This window comes from Toxorhynchites rutilus, chromosome 2 (genome assembly GCF_029784135.1).
Source record: "Toxorhynchites rutilus septentrionalis strain SRP chromosome 2, ASM2978413v1, whole genome shotgun sequence".
Lineage (NCBI taxonomy): Eukaryota > Metazoa > Arthropoda > Insecta > Diptera > Culicidae > Toxorhynchites > Toxorhynchites rutilus.
The window spans coordinates 64,985,517-65,009,232 of NC_073745.1; the positions used below are offsets into that span (position 1 = coordinate 64,985,517).

At 40.0% G+C, this 23,716-nt stretch overlaps 1 protein-coding gene across 5 annotated transcripts in view; it reads right to left on the reverse strand.

The window, feature by feature from the left end:
* Positions 1-23,716, reverse strand: part of LOC129768345 (tyrosine-protein kinase receptor) — an 88,988-nt gene that overhangs the window by 39,107 nt on the left and 26,165 nt on the right. For 2 of the 5 annotated variants that reach the window (XM_055769926.1, XM_055769927.1), the window contains exon 2: positions 11,348-13,445. In XM_055769926.1, coding sequence (XP_055625901.1) covers positions 11,348-12,079 — 732 coding nt within the window. In that variant the 5' untranslated portion in view covers positions 12,080-13,445. Of the gene's footprint in view, positions 1-11,347; positions 13,609-23,716 lie in introns of all 5 variants that reach the window. The other 3 variants (XM_055769928.1, XM_055769924.1, XM_055769925.1) reach the window with 2 other exon arrangements.

The following is a 23,716-nucleotide window of genomic DNA, read 5'->3' on the forward strand; positions in this document are numbered from 1 at the left end:
GCCGATTGACCACGGAAGCAAAATCTTATAAGGATATTTGTAAGGAAAAACAAACCTTTTGGCTTTTTTATTTTTGTAAGTCAGATCGAGCTATATAACACATTTCAAATGAATGTCAAAATGAAATGACATTGAAAATAAAAAAAATAAGCAATTTGATAAATATACAATCGGTAGCTGATGAAAGAAATAGATGGGATGGCGCTTGTCAAAGCCACCAAACATTTGTTCTAAAAAGTTCATTCTTAAACCGCAGCAGTTATTTCGCCTTCAAATCAAACAACAACATTGCCTAGCACCAGTGTTTCCACACGTACAGATTTATCTCAAATGGTACAGATTTTTTCATTATTTTTGGTACAGATTCTGTACGGTACAGAGTACAGATTTTCGTCAAAAAGTACAGATTGGTACAGATTTTTTCCATTTGTGAAATTTCTTACATTTGAACAACATTGAGAAGCAACATTGAGGTACATGACGACTTTTACACAGCAGTATCGCTTGGTGTTGCTGATCATAAAAGCATTTACTATGCAATGATTGATCAGTTTCATAAGGACGGAATTCCTTACAACGATCGTCTGAGAGGATTCGTATCGGACGATGCGACGTATGTTTTGCTTCAGATTTTGATTTGATCATTCTCACTAATATCTGCGAAGAATCTTACGTTGTTGCAATGTCCTATTAAATATGAAGATCATTATTTGAAAAGCGACAAGAATTTTAGGTTCGAAAAGCAGCAGCAGAAATTATCAGAACAATGAACAGCGAAAGGCAGATCATTTCAAAAGATATTTGTCGCAGTTTTTTTTTTCATGGAGCTGATCAAACAAATGAGAAAAAGATTCGATTTGGATGATTCGACGCTCAAGTCTACGGCAATGCTAAAACCCAGAATTTTTTCAAATTTGACTAGCATTAACGTTAACATGAACGCTTCTATTCCAGGATTCTACAATGGGAATGTATAAGATGTACAGAATTAATTCTGTAGCCTAAAGATAAAATCACATCGTAAGGAAATCACAATTTCAGAAGACGAGCATGTTGGTGGACAAAAATTGGATGCCTTATAGGAATTGACGGGTCGCTCGCCTTTTCGGCGCTTCGATGCCTTTTTTGTAACGTTCTCACTATGTCTCACTCCTCGGCAACTGTCGAGTGATTTTTTTCTGAATATAATCAGAACAAAAATAAGCTTTGAAATCGGCTCAGCAACGATACGATGAACGCTATTTTGAGACCAAAAGATTTGGTCAAACATCGTGGTGTGCATTTTTTTTACATATATTACCGGCAAGTTTCTTCGATTTTACAACAGATGGCGTAACTTGATTATTATCCCAGTGAATCAAATTTCCAGATATTCGTTGGAAAGCTACCGTCATTGCGCATCTTTTTCAGTATGTGTTAAAAAGTTGAATCGTAAACAACATAATTTTTTGCCATTTCGAATATGTCGATTTTCGTACCAACGAGAGTATTATTGTGGGGAGTGTTACTTCATTACTTCAATATGAAGAAAAAAACTGCGTAAAGTCATCGCATTTTGGTGGAAGTTCATGGTGTCCATGCTCCAACTGAGCGAACGTGTCAGACGTGGTTTGCACGGTTTAAAAGTGGTAATTTGACTTGGAAGACGAAGAAGGTGAAGTATTGGAGGCTCTACTCGATCAAGGTCCGTCACAAATGCAACAAAAACTTGCAGATATTAGTAGCTCAGAAAACCGTATCCGATCGTTTGAAAAGCAATCGGAATGATCCGAAAGATAGGACATTGGGTGCCGTATGAATTGAAGCCACGAGACGCCGAACGCCGTTTTTCATGTGTGAACAACTGCTCCAACGACATAAAAGAAGGGGTTTTTCGCATCGAATCGTTACTGGCGATGAAAAGTGGGTCCATAACGACAATCCTAAACGTCGGCCAACGTATGGTTACCCCGGTCATGCATCAACATCGATGGCCGCGCGGAATATTCACGGCCAGATAATTATGTTGTCTATTCGGTGGGACCAGCTGGATGTGGTGTACTATGAGCTGCTAAAACCGAATGGAACCATTACGAGGGACCTCTACCGACGACAAATGATGCATTTGAGCCGTGCACTGAAGGAAAAATGGCCACAATACGAGCAAAGACACGATAAAGTTATTTTGCAGCACGAAAATGCTAGCCCGCATGTCGCGAAACCGGTCAAAACATACCTGGAAACGCTGAAATAGAAGGTCCTATCCCACCTGCCGTATTCTCCAGACATTGCTCCGTCCGATTACTAACTTTTTGGATCGATTCAACATGGTCCGGTTGACCAGCACTTCTCCAATTTTTATGAAGTCCAAAATTGGATCGACTCGTGGTTAGCTGACAAACCGGCCGATTATTTCCGCAAAGGGATCCGTGAATTACCAGAAAAATAGGAAAATGTTGTGACTAGCGATGGGCGATACTTTCAATATTAAATTTGTCCATTCCTCGCTAACAACTTGATGGAGCTGGATGTGCTATTCATCACTCCTCAAGCATTGTTCTCGAAGTTTTTTTTTCTCTTCTCCCCAACGAGTTGGTTTTTTTTTCTCGTGTGTTCTGTGGTGAATTAGTGCCCAAAGTGCCCAAAGCAGCCAGAACCGAGGAAGCAGCGCCTCTGCAGTGGTCTGGATCGGCGTCTGTAGTGGATCAATAACCATAACGGCATCGTCAACACGTGGTTGACGCTCAGTTGAGTACAACAATAACTTCTGCTATTGTGTTGTCTCCGTAGCGCGTGACTTTTGTGTCTCCCTTAATAGGGTAACAGAGCGCATATCGGAACAACAAATTTATGTGATTATTTTTATTTTATTTAAGTTTTTTTTTTTTTTTCAAGTGAGATAAAAAAATTGTATAGATAATAATCGTTCGTTCTAAGAATGGAGGAGGGTGGGGGTCTAGACATGGACATTTCAGACTCCCCCTCGCTTGCTCAAGCAGGGTGTAGTAAGTCCCTTAAACGGACTCCTATGCCCGAAGATTCTTCTTCTGGGGACGAGTCAACTCACACTACCAAGCCCCCCTCCAAAAAAAAGATTGCAAACCTTTCCCCTGATTCCTCCAATACTTCCACCCAATCATCGACATCCCTTCCCCCCTCTGATGTTACTGTCCCCACTCAAACCTTGTCCTCGAATTCCTCTCCTATTGTTTCCGCTCCCCGTGTCAGGGTTTATCCGGACGATGCGCCTGACGCTGGTCCTTGGGTTGTTTTTTTCCGGCCCAAACCTAATGGTAAAGCCTTGAGGGTCGTACAGATTATGACAGATCTGAAAAGATACACCTCTGTTTCGGAAATTTGCAAAGTAAGACCGAACAAACTGCGAGTTGTCGTGACTAACCGAAAGGACGCGAACGATATTGTTGCTGATAAGCATTTCATCCTCGAATATCGAGTTTTTATTCCCTCCCATAACGTAGAAATTGGGGGCGTTATATCTGAAACGGGTCTGACGTGCAAAACTATAGAAAGTATGGGAGTTGGCAGGTTCAAGAGGCTTCCTTCGATGGAAGTCAAAATCTTGGAATGTCGCCAACTTGGAAAAGTTACCCAGGAAGGAGTAGAAAAGAAATTTACGCCATACGACTCGTTTCGAGTCACTTTTGCTGGTGCCGCCCTCCCTGACTACGTTATGGTGGACAAATTGAGGCTGCCGGTGCGACTCTTCGTGCCAAAGCCCATGACTTGCAACAAATGCAAGTCAGTTGGTCATACAGCAGCTTATTGCGCCAACAAGGAGCGCTGTGCCACATGCGGAGAGCAACATGAGGGGAAATCCTGCAGTGCGACTGAGCATAAGTGTCCATATTGCGGGGGATCCCCACACGTGCTCTCAGCTTGTGAAACTTACAAGAGTCGCTGGGATAAACAAAAGCGCTCTTTGAAGGAACGCTCGAAACGCACTTTCGCGGATATCTTAAAGGGCGCTTCCCCACTGGCTCAACAACCATTACCAACAAACAATGTCTTTGCTTCACTGCCAGTTGACGAATTGGAAGCGGATACAGCTAACGAGGGCACACCGTTTATTTTCAAAGGGAATTCCCGGCGCAAAAATGTGTCCACTCCCAAAGTTCAACGACAAGTCTCATCGGTGGTACCCCATGTTAGCTTGCCTAAAATATCGAGTGCAGCGGACAAGCAAAATCAGGTTCCTCCTGGCTTCCGTAGGAATAGTTCACCTTCGAACGACCCAGCACTCGAGGGGACATCAAAAACCCCAACTGTCCCTTTTTTTGCGTCCAGCTCAACTTCCCAATCGGGATTTATAAAGTTGACTGACCTTGTGGATCAAATCTTCACGTGTTTTAATGTTTCCGATTCCATCAGAACCATTGTCATCTCAATGCTTCCAGTACTAAAGACAATTTTGCAACAATTGATGCAAACATGGCCCCTCCTTGCAATGATTATCTCTCTTGATGTCTAATTTGAATAGAGAGGTCGGAGATATCACTGTTTTACAGTGGAATTGTCGTAGTCGTCTTGGATGCATTCAAATTTTTAATTCATAAGTTCAATTGTGATGTTTTTGCTCTGTCCGAAACTTGGCTTTCTTCGCGAGATGATCTCTCTTTCCACGATTTTAATATTATACGCTTGGACCGTGATGACAGATACGGAGGGGTGCTATTGGGGATCAATAAGTGCCACTCATTTTTCCGAATTGACCTTCCACCTATTGGAGGGATCGAAGCTGTTGCTTGTCATGCAAACATTAAAGGCAAAGACCTCTGTATTGTCAGCTTGTATTGGCCTCCGAGAGCTGCGGTTAGCCGCAAACAACTTGTTGACATGTGCTCACTCCTTCCTGAGCCACGATTGATCTTGGGAGACTTCAACTCTCACGGAACTGCCTGGGGGGAACAGTACGACGACAATCGTTCATTGTTGATATATGACCTTTGTAACAGCTTCAATATGACCGTTTTGAACACTGGGGAAACAACACGTGTGCCTAAACCTCCTGCTAACCCAAGTGCTCTTGACCTCTCGCTTTGCTCGAATTCACTATCGTTAGATTGCAAGTGGAATGTAATCCAGGATCCCAACGGTAGTGATCACTTGCCAATCAAAATTTCCATCACCATTGGGTCGAATTCTTCTGAATCTATAAACATGGCATATGACCTCACAAGACACATTGACTGGAAAAAATATGCGGACGCGATTACTCTAGCCATCAATTCCAGAGATGGTTTACCTCCATTGGAGGAGTATAACTTCCTTTCTCGTTTGATCCATGACAGCGCGGTTCGCGCTCAAACGAAACCCATCCCAGGTTCCACCATTCACCGAAGGCCTCCCAATCCATGGTGGGATAGCCAATGTTCAAAGCTTTATGTAGAAAAATCGAATGCATTTAAAGCTTTTCGGAAACGAGGAACCATTGACAATTTTCAAACGTATTTAGACCTTGAAAATCAATTTAAAAACTTGATCAAAGGTAAAAAACGTGCTTATTGGCGAAATTTCGTGGGAGGTTTGTCACGAGAAACGTCAATGAAAAAATTATGGAAAGTGGCTCGAAACATGAGAAATCGCTCTTCATCGAATGAAAGCGAGGAACATTCACATCGATGGATTTTTAATTTTGCGCGAAAGGTTTGTCCCGATTTCGCTCCCGTGCAAAGAATTGTTCGAGATATACCACAAGATAGGTGCGATCTTGATTCCGAGTTTTCGATGGTAGAATTCTCTCTTGCTCTCCTTTCAAGTAACAATTCGGCTCCAGGATCGGATAGAATTAAGTTCAACTTGTTGAAAAACCTCCCCGATGTGGCCAAACATCGCTTGTTGAATTTATTCAATAAGTTTCTGGAGCATAATGTTGTTCCGGATGATTGGAGACAAGTACGAGTTATAGCTATTCAAAAACCCGGAAAACCCGCGTCCGACTTCAATTCGTACCGCCCAATAGCAATGCTGTCTTGTATACGGAAATTGTTGGAGAAAATGATCTTGTTTCTCCTTGATCGTTGGGTTGAAACGAATGCCTTACTCTCAGATACACAATATGGGTTCCGCAGGGGCAAGGGGACGAATGATTGTCTAGCGTTGCTTTCTTCAGAAATTCAAATGGCTTACGCCGAAAAAAAACAAATGGCTTCAGTATTCTTGGACATAAAGGGAGCCTTTGATTCTGTTTCAATAGAGGTTTTGTCAGACAAATTACACTCTCGGGGTCTGCCGCCTCTATTGAATAATATGTTATATAACTTGCTTTGTGAGAAACATTTGAACTTTTCTCACGGAGATTCGGCAGTAAGTCGGTTCTCTTACATGGGCCTCCCCCAGGGCTCATGTTTAAGCCCCCTTTTGTACAACTTCTATGTAAGCGACATCGACAATTGCCTTACACAAAATTGCAGCCTAAGACAACTTGCAGATGATGGAGTGGTGTCTGTCGTAGGATCAAACGAATCCGACCTGCAAGGACCCTTACAAGATACTTTGAACAATTTTTCAACCTGGGCCATTGGGCTAGGGATCGAATTCTCCACGGAGAAAACAGAGATGGTGGTTTTTTCTAGGAAGCATAGACCAGCAAAACCAAAGCTTCAACTTTTGGGTAAACCGATCACTCATGCTATGTCATTCAAGTATCTTGGGGTCTGGTTCGACTCCAAATGTACTTGGGGGGTCCATATTAGGTATCTGAGTAAAAAATGTCAACAAAGAATAAACTTTCTCCGTACAATTACCGGCACCTGGTGGGGAGCCCATCCCGAAGATCTTATAATGTTGTATCGAACAACTATTCTCTCAGTGATGGAGTATGGCAGTTTCTGTTTTCAATCAGCTGCCAAAACACACCTCATTAAACTCGAGCGAATTCAGTATCTTTGTCTCCGTATTGCGTTGGGATGTATGCCCTCAACGCATACCATGAGTCTCGAGGTTTTGGCAGGCCTACTCCCACTAAAAGATCGCTTCAATTTATTATCTCTTCGGTTCTTCATCCGGTGTAAGGTTATGAACCCATTGGTGATCGGGAATTTTGAGCAGCTGATCGAGCTAAATTTTCACTCCGGATTCATGAGTTCATATCATGAATTCATCTCCATGCAGGTTGATCCTTCTTCGTATATTCCCAACCGTGTTTGTTTTCCTGACTACATCAATTCCTCTGTGCATTTTGATCTGTCCATGAAACAGGATATCCATGGATATTCAGATTATCAACGATCGAGGATCGCTCCAACGATCTTCGATTCAAAGTATGGGGGTATCAATTGTGATAATATGTACTTTACTGATGGGTCCTCTATGAATGAGTCCACAGGATTTGGAGTGTTCAACGAAATTTTTAGCACCTCCCACAGTCTTCAGAATCCTTGCTCAGTATATATTGCTGAATTGGCAGCGATATACTGGGCGCTGGACAGCGTCGCCTCACGACCTGTTGAACACTATTACATTGTAACGGATAGTCTTAGCTCTGTCGAAGCTATCCGTTCAGTGAGGCCGGAAAAGCACTCGCCGTACTTCCTTGAGAGAATACGAGAAATTTTGAGTGCTTTATCCAGACGCTGTTATGTCATTACCTTTGTCTGGGTCCCTTCACATTGCTCAATTCCGGGTAATGAGAGGGCTGACTCATTAGCAAAGGTAGGTGCGATTGAAGGCGACATTTACCAGCGTCAAATCGCCTTCAATGAATTTTTTTCTTTAGTCCGTAAAAATACCATCGCTAACTGGCAACGCAAATGGAACGAAGATGAATTGGGCCGGTGGTTTCACTCGATTATCCCTAAGGTTAGCCTCAAACCGTGGTTCAAAAGTCTGGACTTGAGTCGGGACTTTATTCGCACCTTCTCCCGACTCATGTCCAATCACTGTTCGTTAGATGCGCTTCTCTTTCGTTTCAATCTTTCCAGCAACAATCTCTGCGTCTGTGGTCAAGGTTATCACGACATCGAGCATGTTGTTTGGTCGTGCGAGATGTATTTTGTCGCCAGATCGAATTTAGAAAACTCCCTTCGGGCCCGAGGAAGACAGCCCAATGTGCCGGTGAGAGATGTGTTGGCTCGGTTAGACCTTGATTACATGACCCAAATATATGTTTTCCTTAAAGCTATCGATCTTCGTGTGTGATTGTACCTATGTCCTTATACCCTCCTTTTCATCCATTGCGAGCGATTGGCCCCCTTGGTATAAACAGTAAAATAAGTTGAAATGTAAATATACAATAGATTTAAGAATCGAGTGTGATCATCAACATTGTAACAATTCCCTTATATCCCATCCCTTTCCTGAAAGATGTCACCCTCTAAACTCGAGTAAACCGCGAGTAATCGGTTTTCCACCTTACTAACCATAGTGTTAGGAAAATTATTTATGTATAGTTTTAAAACATATACTTAAGAATTCGGCTCCTTTAAACTAATGTAACTGAGCCTGTAAAAATAAACGATTTATATATATATATTAAATTTGTCACCATTTTCGCAGAATGGAGCATTAAATTTAAAAAAAAAAACGAAGAAACTTACCGGTACTCCTATTTGTAAATCGCTCGCTCGAAGTGCAAATTCGCCTTTGCACTGGGTTTAACATTAAAGTATTTCCATCCGCGGTTTTTATTAGTAGCGGCGAATAAACCTTTGAGTTTAAAGTCTCCATAATGCAGACAAATGAAAACAAATTGTATTCTCATTCTTTATTTATCAGTCATCCATCTAGCGACCAGACGGCTTCGGGTTTTCCAAATGGCTGAAGGTTTAGTGAAGTTTTCCAACTTGGCATTTTTAATTGCTAGAGGCAAATGAACTGAAAAAGTTTCATGGCACCATCTTTAGCTGTTTCTACAAAACATCGTGGGGTGGTTTTTCAGAACCTCTATAACTGTCTAAAGAGAATTAGTTATAAAATTTTTATATATTCTAAAATAGTATTTGATGTGATTATCAAACGATTTTCATAAAACATCTCCGTAGACCTACGTCAACAATACGGTCGTGTTCTTATGGCTATCGAGGTGTCCAGACCAAAAAGTCCATTTCATACGATTAACAGTTCGGCTGAAAAGTTCATAAGGTTGACGTCTAGATGATGCCTCTTGCAAAAATCTATTTGACTATAACAACGCACCATCTTTCAATGGAAACGTGTCAAAATTTGACAGCAATCGGTCGATTGGTTCGTGAGTTGAAGCGTTGGGAATGAATCAACTTTTGTCATTGAAAAAAAATATGGAAAAATCGCAAATCAATGAAAACGATGGCAAAATTACATGAACTGGGCTTCCGCATCCACAATATTCTCCAGATCTGGCCCAGCGACTAATTTCTGTTCGCAGACTTGAAGAGAGTGCTCGCTGGCAAGAAATTTAACACCAATGATGAAGTGATTACCGAAACTGAGGCCTATTTTGGAAAAAGTTAATGGGTCTGAGCCTAGAGGCACGGACGGGATCTTGACATAGGACTGTGTGTTGTGTGTAGTAATTGCATTTAAATTGAGTTTTTCATTGTTCTTGTTCTGTATTCTTTTCTCTTTTGATACATCAAATGGATGCCCTGGAAAAACCGTTTCCTGTATGTACTTGTATCCTTTAAATGGGTTAGATGACATAACGTGGTAGAATTCGGTACACAAACGTTGTAGAAAAACGTACACAAAAATACCATTAAAGCCATTATTACTCTTTTCTTCTGTTTATTCAATCATGCAGAAGAAACAAAGAGTCATCATGTATCATTATTAAATACAAGTCTAAATAGTTAAGACCTACATAAATACAAGCCTGAGTCAAATCAATCTATGACTACAAAAATATATTATAGATAAAAATAGCATTATCTCCCTCGTTACCACGTTGTCCGGAACATTGTTTGTAATAACTTTATAGCCCTATAAGATCGCGACTACTCAAGCTATCATAATCTGATTTACGTGGGTATACTCTTTCGATCTTCTAATTACACAAATTGTTAGTAGTGAGACATACACGATAAAAACATGAATTGAGCAAAAATTGATTGGACAACATACAATATAATATAAAATCAATGTCTATTATCGGTAAATGAAGAATAATTCATTTCACGCATCAACTCACATTATGAGCTAACGCCCGAATTTAGGCAAAAAGATTGCTCGTTGCGTCTGGGAGGAAGCGAGTGGATAGTGCAATCGAAAGAAAACATACCCAATTAAATCGTCAAATTGTTAACTTTTTTTTACTATATTCACTGTTTTTTTTATCCCATTTATTTATTTATTAGGCTCATTAGCATTTTTGCTGTAACAGAGCCGGGTTTTAATCGTGTACATGTACATACGTTTATGTTTCTATAAATTGTAAATTATACAGTAGTTAGTAGTAGCCATTTAGGAGTAAGGGTATATTCTTTCTGTTCTTCCATTGTTCAGCAGACCGGACAGCGGAGACAGTTGATATTGATCATTGTTGGGTTATTTATAGAACAGCAGCCCGATGTTTCTTGCATAGCAGAGCAGTTGTATGGATGAATCGATCTTTGTTCCACCCTGGATCGATTTCCATCGCTGATGATGGTTGCGTGGACGTAGTTATTCTATAACAACACAAAGATGGTCAATTGAGGACCCTGAGTTTGAACTCACGATCGATCGCTTGGTAAGCGAACGCGTAACCAAGTGGCTACGAAGACCTCCTATATTCATTGTTCAAGCAAAAAAAATTCTGGATAAATTTCTTGTCTAATGATATATAACACAACATATGTCGCAATAACCATTTTGAGTAATATGCGTTTGAAAACTCTTAATAAATCGTTACATTTTTCGTAGAGTGACCCCCTTATATAGAAATCAAAGATATAGTCCTATGTCGAAACCGAAAGAGTTCTATAAAAATGGTATCGAAAAGTGGCAAGATCGCTATAATCGCTGTAATGCCCTCGAAGGCAATTATGTTGAATAATAAAATTGAATTTTGCAAAAAAAATTATTTTACTATGTTACCTTATAAACATTTCAGCCGAACTGTTATATATATATTGGAAAAGCTGGTCACAACAAAAGAAAAATTAAACTTTTTAAAGGTTGGCTTAAAGCTAGCATTGAAATAACAGTTCAGGATTTTTTATATTAAGTTTACTTGAAACCCTTTCATTCACTGATGAAAAAATCAGAAATTCATCCGAATTTTAGATCATCCTAATTCTGGATGATTTACACTGAGCGAAATGAAAAAAAAAGTTAGACAAGAATTACGAAATGATAAACTAAAATCCTTTAGGGTTTGGTCAAAATCGGAGCATTTTTTTCCGTCTACCCTTTTTATGAACCTATACGAATGTAAGCATTATTTTCCACTCACCTCCTTAAACTCCCTGAAAATCAACCGCAGCGGGTCATCGCCCTGTCGATTGTCGAACGGTCTGCCTCGTCGTCGACTGCCGTGGCCGGGCGAGTTGACGGGCAGCCCAACATTGCCGCTGTTGAGGAAAGGCTGCCGAAATCCGGTCACTCTTCCGTTGGAGACTTCGGCCGCTTCCGCAGCACCCTCGGCGATTTTTAGCTGATTGAACTTCCGCAGTTCGGTCATTCCCGAGCCGAGCTTTCTCCGCGACGAATTGGAGGGAGGATTTCGGCGATCGTTGCGTGCATCAAAGCCGCCGGAATCCGGAGGAGTAGCTGGGGTCGGAAGGTATGGACGACGCGGGCTGGCACCGCTCCTACCAACGGACTTGATTTCATTCAGGGCGGACTGTGCACTCTCGACCTCATCACCATTAACCGCAATCTGATTCTTGTCCCGACTGCTGTCAGACGGATGTTGGTAGTGTTCCATCGATGGCGGATGGCCGGTGGTCGATGTTTGGAGTACATTTATCACACCCGTTGAGTTGTGTGGTGTCCCGAAGGTAGCATTGCTCAGCGGCCGCTGACAGGACACCTGATCTATCAGACAGAGCAGGGCTAGGACGAGCGATTCTACCGTGCGCCACCTTCCAGGATTATGCTTCGAGGATACTAACCCGTAAGTCATAGTTTTCGGCATTTTCGGTTGTATGTTTTGCTTATCTCGTTGGTATTTGGTACTTCTCATTGTTCACTAGTCATTCTGAGATTGTGAGTGTGTGTTGGATTGCGATTGCAACTGTGTTTGTGTACCAAGAGGACTTTGAGCACTAAAGAGAGCACAAGATCGTGCTGGAGAACTGGAGAGGGAGCAAAAACAGGATACCGTTTGTGTATAAGTGATGCGTATTGTGGGTAGTTTCGAAAATCGAAAGGGCCTTCAAGAAAATCCTTGCACCCCAACCCACCGCCTCTTCCTTTTTCTGAAGTTGCCCTTTTCGTCGTCGCTTACTATTTCTCCTGCTTCTAAAAATATTGCCGGATTTTTTTTCAGCAGGAAAACTTATTCACGATCAAGACACCTGTCCATCGATTCATTCCGGAACGTTCTTCCATGTGAACCACCCGCTTGAGTATAACATTCTATGAATCTCCTTTTACGCACTGGCACAGTATTACGTTTTTTCGTCAACGGTTGGGGTGGTCTTGCTTAAATATTAACACCATAATTTTTACTTTTCTCGTAACCATCACTCATCGTCCCCCGAAGGGACTTGTTCGCATCCATTCCATCACTGGCACACAATAAAACAGTGCGTAACACCATTTTCTTCGCTTCGTTTTCGATATTACAAATTTCCAATTCAACACTTCTGCCACTATCTGATGCAAATCAATTGTTATCCTTTCTCGAAGGTAGCTTCCATTTTTTCACAATTTTTCACCACACAGCATCCACCCCTTGCGAACTTTATCGGGAAATCCTTATTTTATCCATTTTACGCTCGGTTAGTAGTTTCCTTCCTGACCAACAGCCGAATCCGTCGCAAGGATTCGATCAGCGAAGGCTCTTGCACCATGGATTTGCACGTCGACGCCCCGACCGACTTTTTTTTTTCTCTTCCGTTCGACTCGCCAAAAACGCAGAAAAAATCTCCACCTTAGTTGGAGAATTCCGTCCGGCACGGGACACTTTTCACGACCGTCACGCTCGCCACGCTCGCACGGATCCGTTTCCCACTTCACGGTCGCACACTCGTCCAAAAATTTCAATGGCGAATTTATCACCAAACCCAGTCGCGATGGAAGAAAATCGTTTTTCGCCTCTACGGATCACTTTTCACTTTTCACACACGCAAGACTGGATGCTGCTGCAGCTGCCACTACTGCTAGCTGGCTGATGATGCTGTGTGTGCTCATCCTTTCCGCCGTTCGGAGCGGAGGTTTGCTCTCGCTCCGTGTGGCCCGATTTTCTCCCGCTCGGAGGAAGTGATGAAAGACGGGAAAGGATGCTGTCAGAAAACTCGATTTGGTTCTCCGATATCTCTGGCCCGATTTCACTTTTGACCTCCGCGCACTGTCTTTTTCTGTCTCACTGTTTTTCGGATTCTAATCTGATAGGGAGGCGGCAATAGGTCACGATGTATGGAAGCAAGACGTTCGGTTGCATTTTCTTTATAATTCGATTATCCGGAGTGAAAAAAATCAACATTCCGGGTAATCGAGTCCAACCTGTACTTCTATTGAAGGTGAAATCAGGGAAAGATGCTGATGAATCTGATGATAGTTATGAAGAAGAAGAAGATTGTTGTTTTGATTTGTAATATTTTTGTATTAACGGTGTTGTTTTAATTTGTAATCTAAAATTTTTTTTCACATTTTAAGCAGAATTTGTTCGATTCCATAAACTACATGATCATTTTCAACAGGGTGGATGTCCAGGGAGTGGTTGCTTGTGCTCAAAGATCATAAAAAAGTATGTAAAAAATACTGCGGGGGGAAGGTGCCATAAATTCCCAAGAAATTGGATCAAGTACTTCGTGGACGGCCCCAAATAAAAAAATATTTTATTTAACCACTAGCTGACCCGGCGAACTTCGTCTCGCCCAAAATTTATTTTTCGTTATCACATCCACGTTTTCTTAATCAGCGCACGTTCATGGATCCAATCGCGAAACTGTTCATTGATTGATCTTCTAATCTACCCTTTAAAATTACCTTTTTTATCTATAAAAATCCTAGTACTTCTACCAAAACTCGTCATTATAAAATCAGATTCAGACACAATTCTCGTTTAAGATTTTTCAACCACTTGCAAATAACATGTTTCTCCGTTACATGGAATAAATGTTTGATACAGAAAATATGATAGAATGAAGACAGCCCTAAATCGGACAATTCCTTTCTCGAGTTTTGCTCTAATCAACACATTCGACAATACATTTTTATTTTTATAGATAGAAGATGATATAGGAGTTACATCACATTGAAATCCATTTCCACTTTCGAACGAAGATCGAAGACTCACAACGTTTGTCACTATGAAATTGTAGAACAAATGCGAATTGAGTTTTCCGAAAATTTTCAATTATCTTGTTTGGTTGGAATATATTTGGTTGAAATATGTGTATTATTTTTATGGGATCTCCTCTCCATTTCAGAGGAGGGAAGGGTGTCATACCATCATAGAAACATTTCTCGCACCCAAAAACCCTCACATTCCAAATTTGGCTCAATTTTCTTGATCAGTTCTCGAGTTATGCAGAAGTTTGAGTTTTATTTGTATGGCAGCCTCCCCTTAGAGAGAGAGGAAGAGTGTCTATTCACCATAGAAACATTTCGTGCCCCCTAAAACCCTCACATGCCAAATTTGGCTCCATTTACTTGATTAGTTTTCGAGTTATACAGAAATTTGTGTTTCATTTGTATGGCAGCTCCCCCTTAGAGAGGGGGGAATTTGGTTTCATTTGCTTGCTTAGTTCTCAAGTAATGCAGAAATTTGTGCTTCATTTGAATGGCAGACCAGTCCCCCCCAAGAAGGGGGGGAGGAGTATCTAACCACCATAGAATCATTTATTGCACCCTTAAACCTTCACATGCCAACTTTCATTTCATTTGCTTGATTAATTCTCGAGTAACGCAGAAATTTGTGTTTCATTTTTATGGCAGCTCCCCCTCAGAGAGGGGGGTGGAGTGTCTAACCAGCGTAAAAACATTTATTACACCCTAAAACCTTCACATGCCAAATTTCGTTTCATTTGCTCGATTAATAGGGCTTACGAAAATGTCCACGTTTGTCCACGGTGAGGGGGGAGGGGGTTTAGATAATGTCCACGTGGACACGTAAAATATATTTTTAAGTAAAACATTCAGAACGTAAACGATCGGTGAGACATCTGGATTTTGTTTTTGAACTAAGAAAATGAAGATAAGGTAACCTTAAACTCAGAAACAAATCACATTAATTTTACTTCCGGACCTTCTAAGGTAGTTCTCACATGCAGGAACCATGCATTTTACAACTTGGTTTTGATTGTGGTCTCGAATTTCCTTTTTTGATTCAACCATTGTTAACATTTATACAATTTTCACTACTGGAAGAGGTAATAAAATAACATGTTATTTATAAAATTGCGCAGAATTAAATTTCTTCCAAACTCATCGCAATCAAATAATCATTTATGACTATAACATTGTGATTTACGGAAAGAACTACAAACCTTCCATAAATTCACATTGCAAAATTTAGAACGATCATCACTTTCACCGCAGCGCCGCCTAGGTGTAGATTTGTACGCTATATCGCCAATAGTTAAAATTTAATGAGATCTGCTCTATATTTACAAGACATTTTTAACTTTACGCCCACCCTGAGTTCCGTTTTGTCTCAAATTCCGAACACTTAAGCTTTGATGGCCATTAAACAGTGTCTCGTCACTAGAAATGGTACTCTTTCGCAAAATTGATTTGGTTCTCGGATACAATAGAGCCATTTTTTTCATTTCACTTCAATAAAATTGATTTACATAGGGTAAATGATCTTGGTTTGTCCGATTTGGGGTGTTTTTACGCAACTAGTAAATGCAAATTGGTTTTTCTTCATGAAAATCACATATCATCGATACGAGTTGCTAATACTACCAAAAGGCGTTGAAATTATTCAATTTTTATGTTTTTTAACGATTTTCGGCAAAGAGGAATTATGATCATGGTTTGACCAAAAAGTGATCATGGTTTGTCTGGCTTTAGAAATCACCATTTTTGAATGAAAACATTCGAACTCTCAAGCACTTATGCACTTATCATTGCTTGAATTTACTGTCATCATATTGATACATTCATAATTTAGGTTTTTTTTCAGAATATTGCATTTTTTTTTGGGCATTTTAAACGTGTTCTCCTCAACACACTCAACATAGAGAAACTTTATTTCTACTATACGCGAAGGGCACAATAAACAAACTGCAGCGCGCAAAGCGGTTGCCATAGAAATCATGTGGACAAAACAACATTATTGAATTGGACAATTCATGATCAGAATTGAGTTCATCAAAATGTGTTAATTTAATGGTTTAGCTATGAAAATCTGATACAAATGGTGTGCAAGAATGATGTTTACAATATTTGTAAGTGTTATAATCCAGAAAAGGTCTGTGAAATAATCATCTGGTAATCGATTAAAAGTTAGCTCGAATCAGTATACTCGTATTTTCGACTGGACAAACCAAAATCATTTACCTCATTCATGATGGAAAACTAAAAATATGTCAAAATACTTTTATCTCAAATTCCGAACACCAAAAATGGATTTTTTTTAAATCATCACTTTTAAACTTCTGGACTGATTCATATAATTTATATATCAAATAAAAGCCAATTAGCTAGTCTTTTTTGGAAAAATGTTATACTCGCAAATAAAATGGATTTTGCTTTCGTAATTATTGATTGTATTTGTTCTTTATAGTTTACATGGTTTCGGGACTAAGTGCGCTACATCGGTATCGATACATGTAAATGATGTTAAAATGAAGTCTATAATCCAAAGAATGTCAGGATTTTGATCATTAAATTATTTTTAACATTAAAGTTCAGTAAATTCACATTTAAAAATGAAGCGTTCGCAATTTGAATCATGTGTAGAAACTTTATTCATATTCCGAACACTAATTTTAATGAAGATTTCTGCATATAATACCATTATTTTATCCATTTATTGCAGATTCTTACCATTTCTAGCACTCAACATGAAAACAACAAACAAAATAGTGGAAAAAACTACAAAAACTGAAAAGTTTACGGTGCTTGTTTTTTTACAGAATTTGCTAACGCAAACATTTGCGCTTTAATGTTAAAATGAAGTCTATAATCCAAAGAATTTCAGGGTTTTTATTTATATTTGATTATTTATTACATTAAAGTGCGGTAAATTTACATTTGAAAATGAAGTGTTCGGAATTTGAATCATACGTAGAAACTTGATTCATATTCCGAACACTACTTAAAAATGAATTTTCATGCAGATTTCTGCATAAAATATCATCTTCACCCAGTTTTTGTAGGCTCTTACATTCTCTAGCATTTAACATGAGAACAACAAACAAAATAGATGAAACAACTACAAAAACTGGAAAATGAACGATGCTTGTTTTTTTACGGAATTTGCTAAGGCAAACATTTTATGATTGCTTTTGGCTGTCACTTTTTTTGCAAATGTCTAATATTATAAATTATAGGCTGTAAATGATATCAAAATGAAGCCTATTCCTCTAAGAATGTCTTCGTTTTCATTATTCAATTATTTATAACATAAAAGATTAGTGAATTTACATTTAAAAATGAAGTGTTCGGAATTTGAGACTGCTCGGAGACTGCAATATGAGACAAAACAGTACTCTGTATTCAACAATCCTTGTTGACGGCATTGAGCTTCGTTTTACGAAATGGGGGAGTAGGCATGACAATATGGATTTGCAGAAGAAATAAACATACTTTTAAAATAAAAATTATGAATGAAAATTATTTTTCCCAAATCAAATTAGTACTCTATGTAAATGAAAATCCCTTTTGATTGCAAGTAGTGAAGAAGTATCATACAAAAATTGTGTCTAAAGATAATTTTATATTATAATGGTAAGTTTTGGTGAGAATATCTGATAATTCACACAAATAGTTCAAATTAGGGTCAGAACAACGTACGTCTAGTAGGTAAATAACGCCAAGAAAAAAATTTCATACAAATTTTAGCAATTTAAAACTGCCTTAGGGCCGACTAATCTGATAGAGAATAGTTGGCCTCATACAAACTAATGTCGTATCCAGATGACGACACTATTCCGCCATCAACGCGAATAAAAAGACTGAGTTGCCTGAGAATGCTGCCCGGTCAAACATCCATATTTTTTCATATGATTGGATTTCTTCCCGGAGATGTATATTCTGAAAGGAACGCGCATGAACTGGCATCGATCAATTCATTCCAATCTGTAATAGAGGACCATGTATTCCGTCAGTATAAAGACACAAAGAATGTAGGAATTTTTGTAGTATGAAAAATCTCGACTTATGTGCAGGTTTCGATTGAGCTTCTGCTCTTGATGATAAAACCGCTTCGTATTCATTTTCCGAGAGCTCCCAAGGTTTTCCGAAAATTGAAACGAACAACAAAATCTTCCATGGGTGCACGGGTTGCTTCTTGCAATGATGATTTTCTTTATTGCTATCTGGTAATTTTTGTAATACGCTTCTAGTAAAACAATGCTGCTATTTTTAAATTTTTTTTTATCCTGTTAGTTTATTTTAGGCTCATTAGCATTTAGCTGTAACAGAGCCGAATTTTTTCACCATGCTGCTATTGATGTCAATCAAATTGAGACACTTATCAAGATTAATCCTCGACAAATGAATTAATTAATTCGCTACAGATGTCTGAAGCCGCTCGTGAGCACCCGGGCAGCATGGGTACGAAAAATGCTACAATGTATGGGCTACATATTAACCCATATTCCGGAGCCCGATCGGATTTGACAGATCGCAATCCGAACGAGATCAACTTTTGCATATTGCAATCCAAGGTTGCAACATTTGCACAACCCGATTGGATTTGACTCGATCAGATGTAAGAACGCAATATTGTGTTTATCTTATCGAAAAACATTTGAAAGAACGCATTTCAATCTACGATTCGTTTCATAAACCCAACGAAGATGCATGATTTGACTTGGATGGTATTAACGTTCCCAGTGGAACTTTAGGCTTCTCAACGAAGGTACTTGCGTCATTCTATTAGTTGAGATATCTTTGCCGAATAACATGCCTTGAATACGCGTGACCTCAGTGCATGTCGGAAGAAATTTCTTAGACGAAAAAGTCCCCGGCCAGAACGGTAATCGAACTCGAACCCCTAGCATGATAATGTGTGACGATAACCACTCGGCCACGGGAGCACATTAATACATATTTGTAGCAAATTATGAAGAGCAAATCATTCACAATAATGTTGAGTTAAAACAATATTGGGCAATTGAATATAACCCCGAAGTAGGTTCTCTGGGTCTGGTAGAACTGGGAGAAAATCTGCATTATAAGCTTCTACCAAGCGACTAGTCTCGATGAATTCCAACAAATACTGCTCGCAGCTGAACATATTAAAATCAACGATTTAGAACGCTTCAAGCGCGCTTCCTAGACTCCACCCGCTTTACTCAACAGATATTGTATCTTCAGATTATCAACTGTTAAGATTTCTGTAAGACGAGAAAATATTTCGCAATCCGCGATCATGAATGTACAGTGTCAACATCTAGTTGCGACATCCGGATTCTGAGACATATTGCTTTCAATTCAGAATGCAAATTTTGACTTGGTGTTATTTGATTACTTGAAACACGTTGTCCTGACCCCACCTTAACTACTATGATATTACCGCAAAAATTGATCTTGATAATATAAAATCATTATTAGACATAACCTTCCTTTAAAATTTTTCTCCACTCGAAAATTAATATAATTTTAAATTACATCGAAAACATATTTGATACGGAGAAGTAAATTTTAATAAATAATTTTTATTTTCAAAGTGTGTTCAATCCACCAATCCATTGCCATTATCCCTTCCCATAATCGAAGTACAAAGTTTAATGCAGTCAATACAAATACAAACGCGCATAGTAAACTAATGTTATTCTAAATCTTCGGATCAGTTAAATGAGCAGCAACAGAAATTGGACACTATACTGTTTATTCGTTTGAGTGGCTATGTGACGGGTGTGTTGAACGATCCGAAACTAGCAATACATTACAAGATTTAGACGATTTGAACAGCGCTATAATATCAATATCAATATATATCAATAAAAACATGCAATAGAAAATTGAAAAAAAACTTGAAATTAAATTTAAGCGAAAAATTTAGAATTTTCTTGATTTTTTCCGAAAACTGAAGAAATATCCACGTGGCCAGCAGGAGGAGGGGTATAAGGAATGTCCACGCTTGCCCACGGAGGGGGAGGGGGTGTCTAAAATCATGCTTTTCTGTCCACGTGGTATGTGGACAGCCCCCAATACTACTAAGTAGGTAATTAGTAGACCATTTTGTCATTTCAGTATCGTCGGTTTAGTTTCATTTGGTCTACTAAGTAATATTGACTGGAATACCGAAAATTTTGAAAAAAAAAATTAAAATTGAAACATCTTGATTTCGAATTGGGGTGGATTGTTTTTTGCGCCCATCGCTGTGTGCCATACCAATAAGGGAACAAAACAGAGATTCTTTGCAAAAATTTCCGCTCTCCATTTTACTCTCAGAAAACACTTTTCATGTATGCTTATGAGGTCCAATCTCATTTTGTAATGCATTGGTATGAAGGCACCAGTGGTTGTGTGGAGCAGCGTTGCAACCCTGCCGGCCATGATTCAACTCTGCTTGGTATCGTTTAAGACTTTTTTTCTGTACAATTTCAAGCTGACATTCAGTCTGAGAAAATGAGAGGAGTCAAGTCCATGCTTATAAACATTTGAACGCTCTTAAAAACAGGTGCTTTTACTTGTGCATTAGACGTTGTAATACATTAAAAAGCATTTTTTCTGCAAAGGGTGATATCTTTTCTGCCAACACTAGTTTTGGTATAGATACGAGGTATGGCTATTAAATAACTAGACTGCGCGCCTGGAGGGCGCCCTAGAGGGGTGGGGGGAAAAACGAATAGTGCGTTCGGTCATTCCAGTGCTCGAACATGCCCCGTACTCGCCAGATCTAGCCCCATGCGACTTTTTTCTATTCCTCAAGATCAAATCCGAGTTGAAAGGTTCCTGATTTCAGTCCGTAGAAGAGGCGAAGGAAAAAGCGACGCGGATTTTGAACGTCATCACAAAAGAAGAGTTTCAGCACTGCTTCGAACAATGGAAAAAACGAATGGAAATGTGTGTGAGGAGCCAAGGGGAGTATATTGAAAGGGAGCATATCGTTGTACCGTAATTTTTAAAATATAACCCTTTTTCGTAACCAGTCTCGTTATTTACTAGCCATACCTCGTATTGTGTTTCCACCTAAACACATTGACCGAGTTCACCAGTTCCTCTACCGCCAATTATTCTCCATCTGCCAAGTCGATGAACGTTTTTCCAGCGTCTTCCTCATCCCGATACTGTCTAACCACATCTATCCTTATACCCATCGGAAATGAGACCGCGACCGACAACATTGCTTCCGTTTTATGAAGAACCACTTGAACATGCAGCATCTTCAACGATGAGTCGATTTCCATGCGTATGTTCAGATGCCAAACCTCTTTGCTCGAGTGTTGCATGCAGTTTCTCCGGTCACATCATCGTCTGTTTACAGTAACTTGAAACCTGATACCAAATCAGCCGCCTTACCAGTATCCGCGCAAATGAAGAAAATGTTCAGTAAGCCAGAGGAACCACGCGAGAATGTATGCAAAGACATTATTTGTATCAATGGCCCGAGTTTTCGAAATCGTTGATCGAGCCGATCTGGTGGAACAGAAAAAGAAAGTGTATGAATTATTCAAGTAACGCGATCTCAGGAACTGTTTTTTTACTAGCTGTGCCCGTGGAAATCCACGTAACTATCAATTCTATAATATCTGCACAATTGGCGATTCGGTTAACAAGTTGTGGCAGTTGGAAGAAGGTATTCCAAGGATTGGTCGCCATCCGAACGGTGCTGTAAGGAACATTTTCTGTTGAACAACAAACGAAATCCCGATGATCCGAACGGGGAGATCGTCACGCTTCCAGAACGAGAAGAAGAACTCTTGCTTCAGCTTTATGACAACTGGTACAACGCTGCGTAATGTTTCTACGCCTTGGAACGGTAGCCAGCTCGAGAATCAGAAATAAAACTGGGAAAGTGCTTTGTCGAACCAAACAACTTTATCACGCTAGGTTTACGCTGAGAACCTGCTCTCGATCAAGCAACCAAAATGGATAGAGTTATACTCAGTGACAAAACGAACGATACTTTCGCAAACAATTAGTTTGTCTGATCCGCTAGATCTTATTAGTACTCAATTCAAGATTCGAGCGCCTTGAAATCCATGACTTCAGCGTTACATCTGGAACCGCATGCGGATCCTGTCAAAATATATTGGCTATACCTCTCGTTTAGAGCTTTGCGTTGCTACTTCTTATCCGAACTTCTGACCCTTCTGGCCATGGAGAAAGTTGATATTCTGGCTAATACCTCTGGACTAACTTCGCCATTGCACAATGGTCCAGGAGATGCATTTAAGTGGAAATTAGCATTTAGAGCTCGATAGTTATTCACTAGACAAAAACGGCCTTAGACAAAGTTGTTACTCATGATGGAGCGCTCGTTATTATGTTGTCAAAAATAGGGTGACCAAAACTGTCAATGAAATAAAAAATCTAACTTTCTTATCTTCATAGATAGAGGTAAATATAGCTCGACAATGTTGTAGCTCCAATTATTTGAGACATCTTTGTAAAGGGTGTGTCACATCAAATTGCATCACGGAAAAAACGTTGTAGAAATTTAATTTTTAGGAATTATATCTTCAGCTTTCCCTTATAATCAGATAAGAGTGTATAGATCACGTTGGCCATGCTTCACTGTCAATTTTTCGTAAATTTGGAAAAATGTCGTCGAACGAAAAAGAGCGTCGTGAATTAATCCTGTGCACTCATTTCGAGGATCCGGAGTTGTCACATCGGGATATCGGTAAGATGCTGGGAATCGTCCAATCCACGGTCAGCAGAGTACTAAAACGATACTTCGAGAACCTAACCATCGACCGGAAGGTGAAGAACGGCAAAAATGGATGCTCCGTCAGTGAAAAAGATCACAAGCGCGTAGTTAAGCAGTTTAGACGTGATCCGAGAAGTTCGGTCCGGGATGTCGCCAATAAGCTGAATTTGTCAAGTTCATTCGTTCAGCGGACCAAGCAGCGGGAGGGCCTGCGTACATACAAGGTTCAGAAGGCTCCTAACCGCGACGAAAGGCAAAACATGGTGGGGAAGACGCGAGCCCGGAAGCTGTACACCGAAATGCTACGTCAGCGCGGACTTTCGTCAGCTGCCGGGCCTGTTGTTCTTCTCCGCAGAGGACAAATTCAGCGTTCCGGAGGAGATTCGCAAGCAGAAACTATCCAAGTTTGCCAAAAAGTACATGGTGTGGCAAGCGATCTGCTCTTGCGGAAAGCGGAGCGCCCCCTTCGTGATGATCGGCACGGTAAACGGGCAGGTTTACCTTAAGGAGTGCCTACAGAAGCGCTTACTACCACTTTTGAAGCAGCACGAGGGCCCGACCATCTTCTGGCCGGATCTCGCTTCGTGCCACTATTCAAAGGACGTGTTGGAATGGTACGAAGCCAACGCGGTCACCTTCGTGCCAAACGAAATGAAC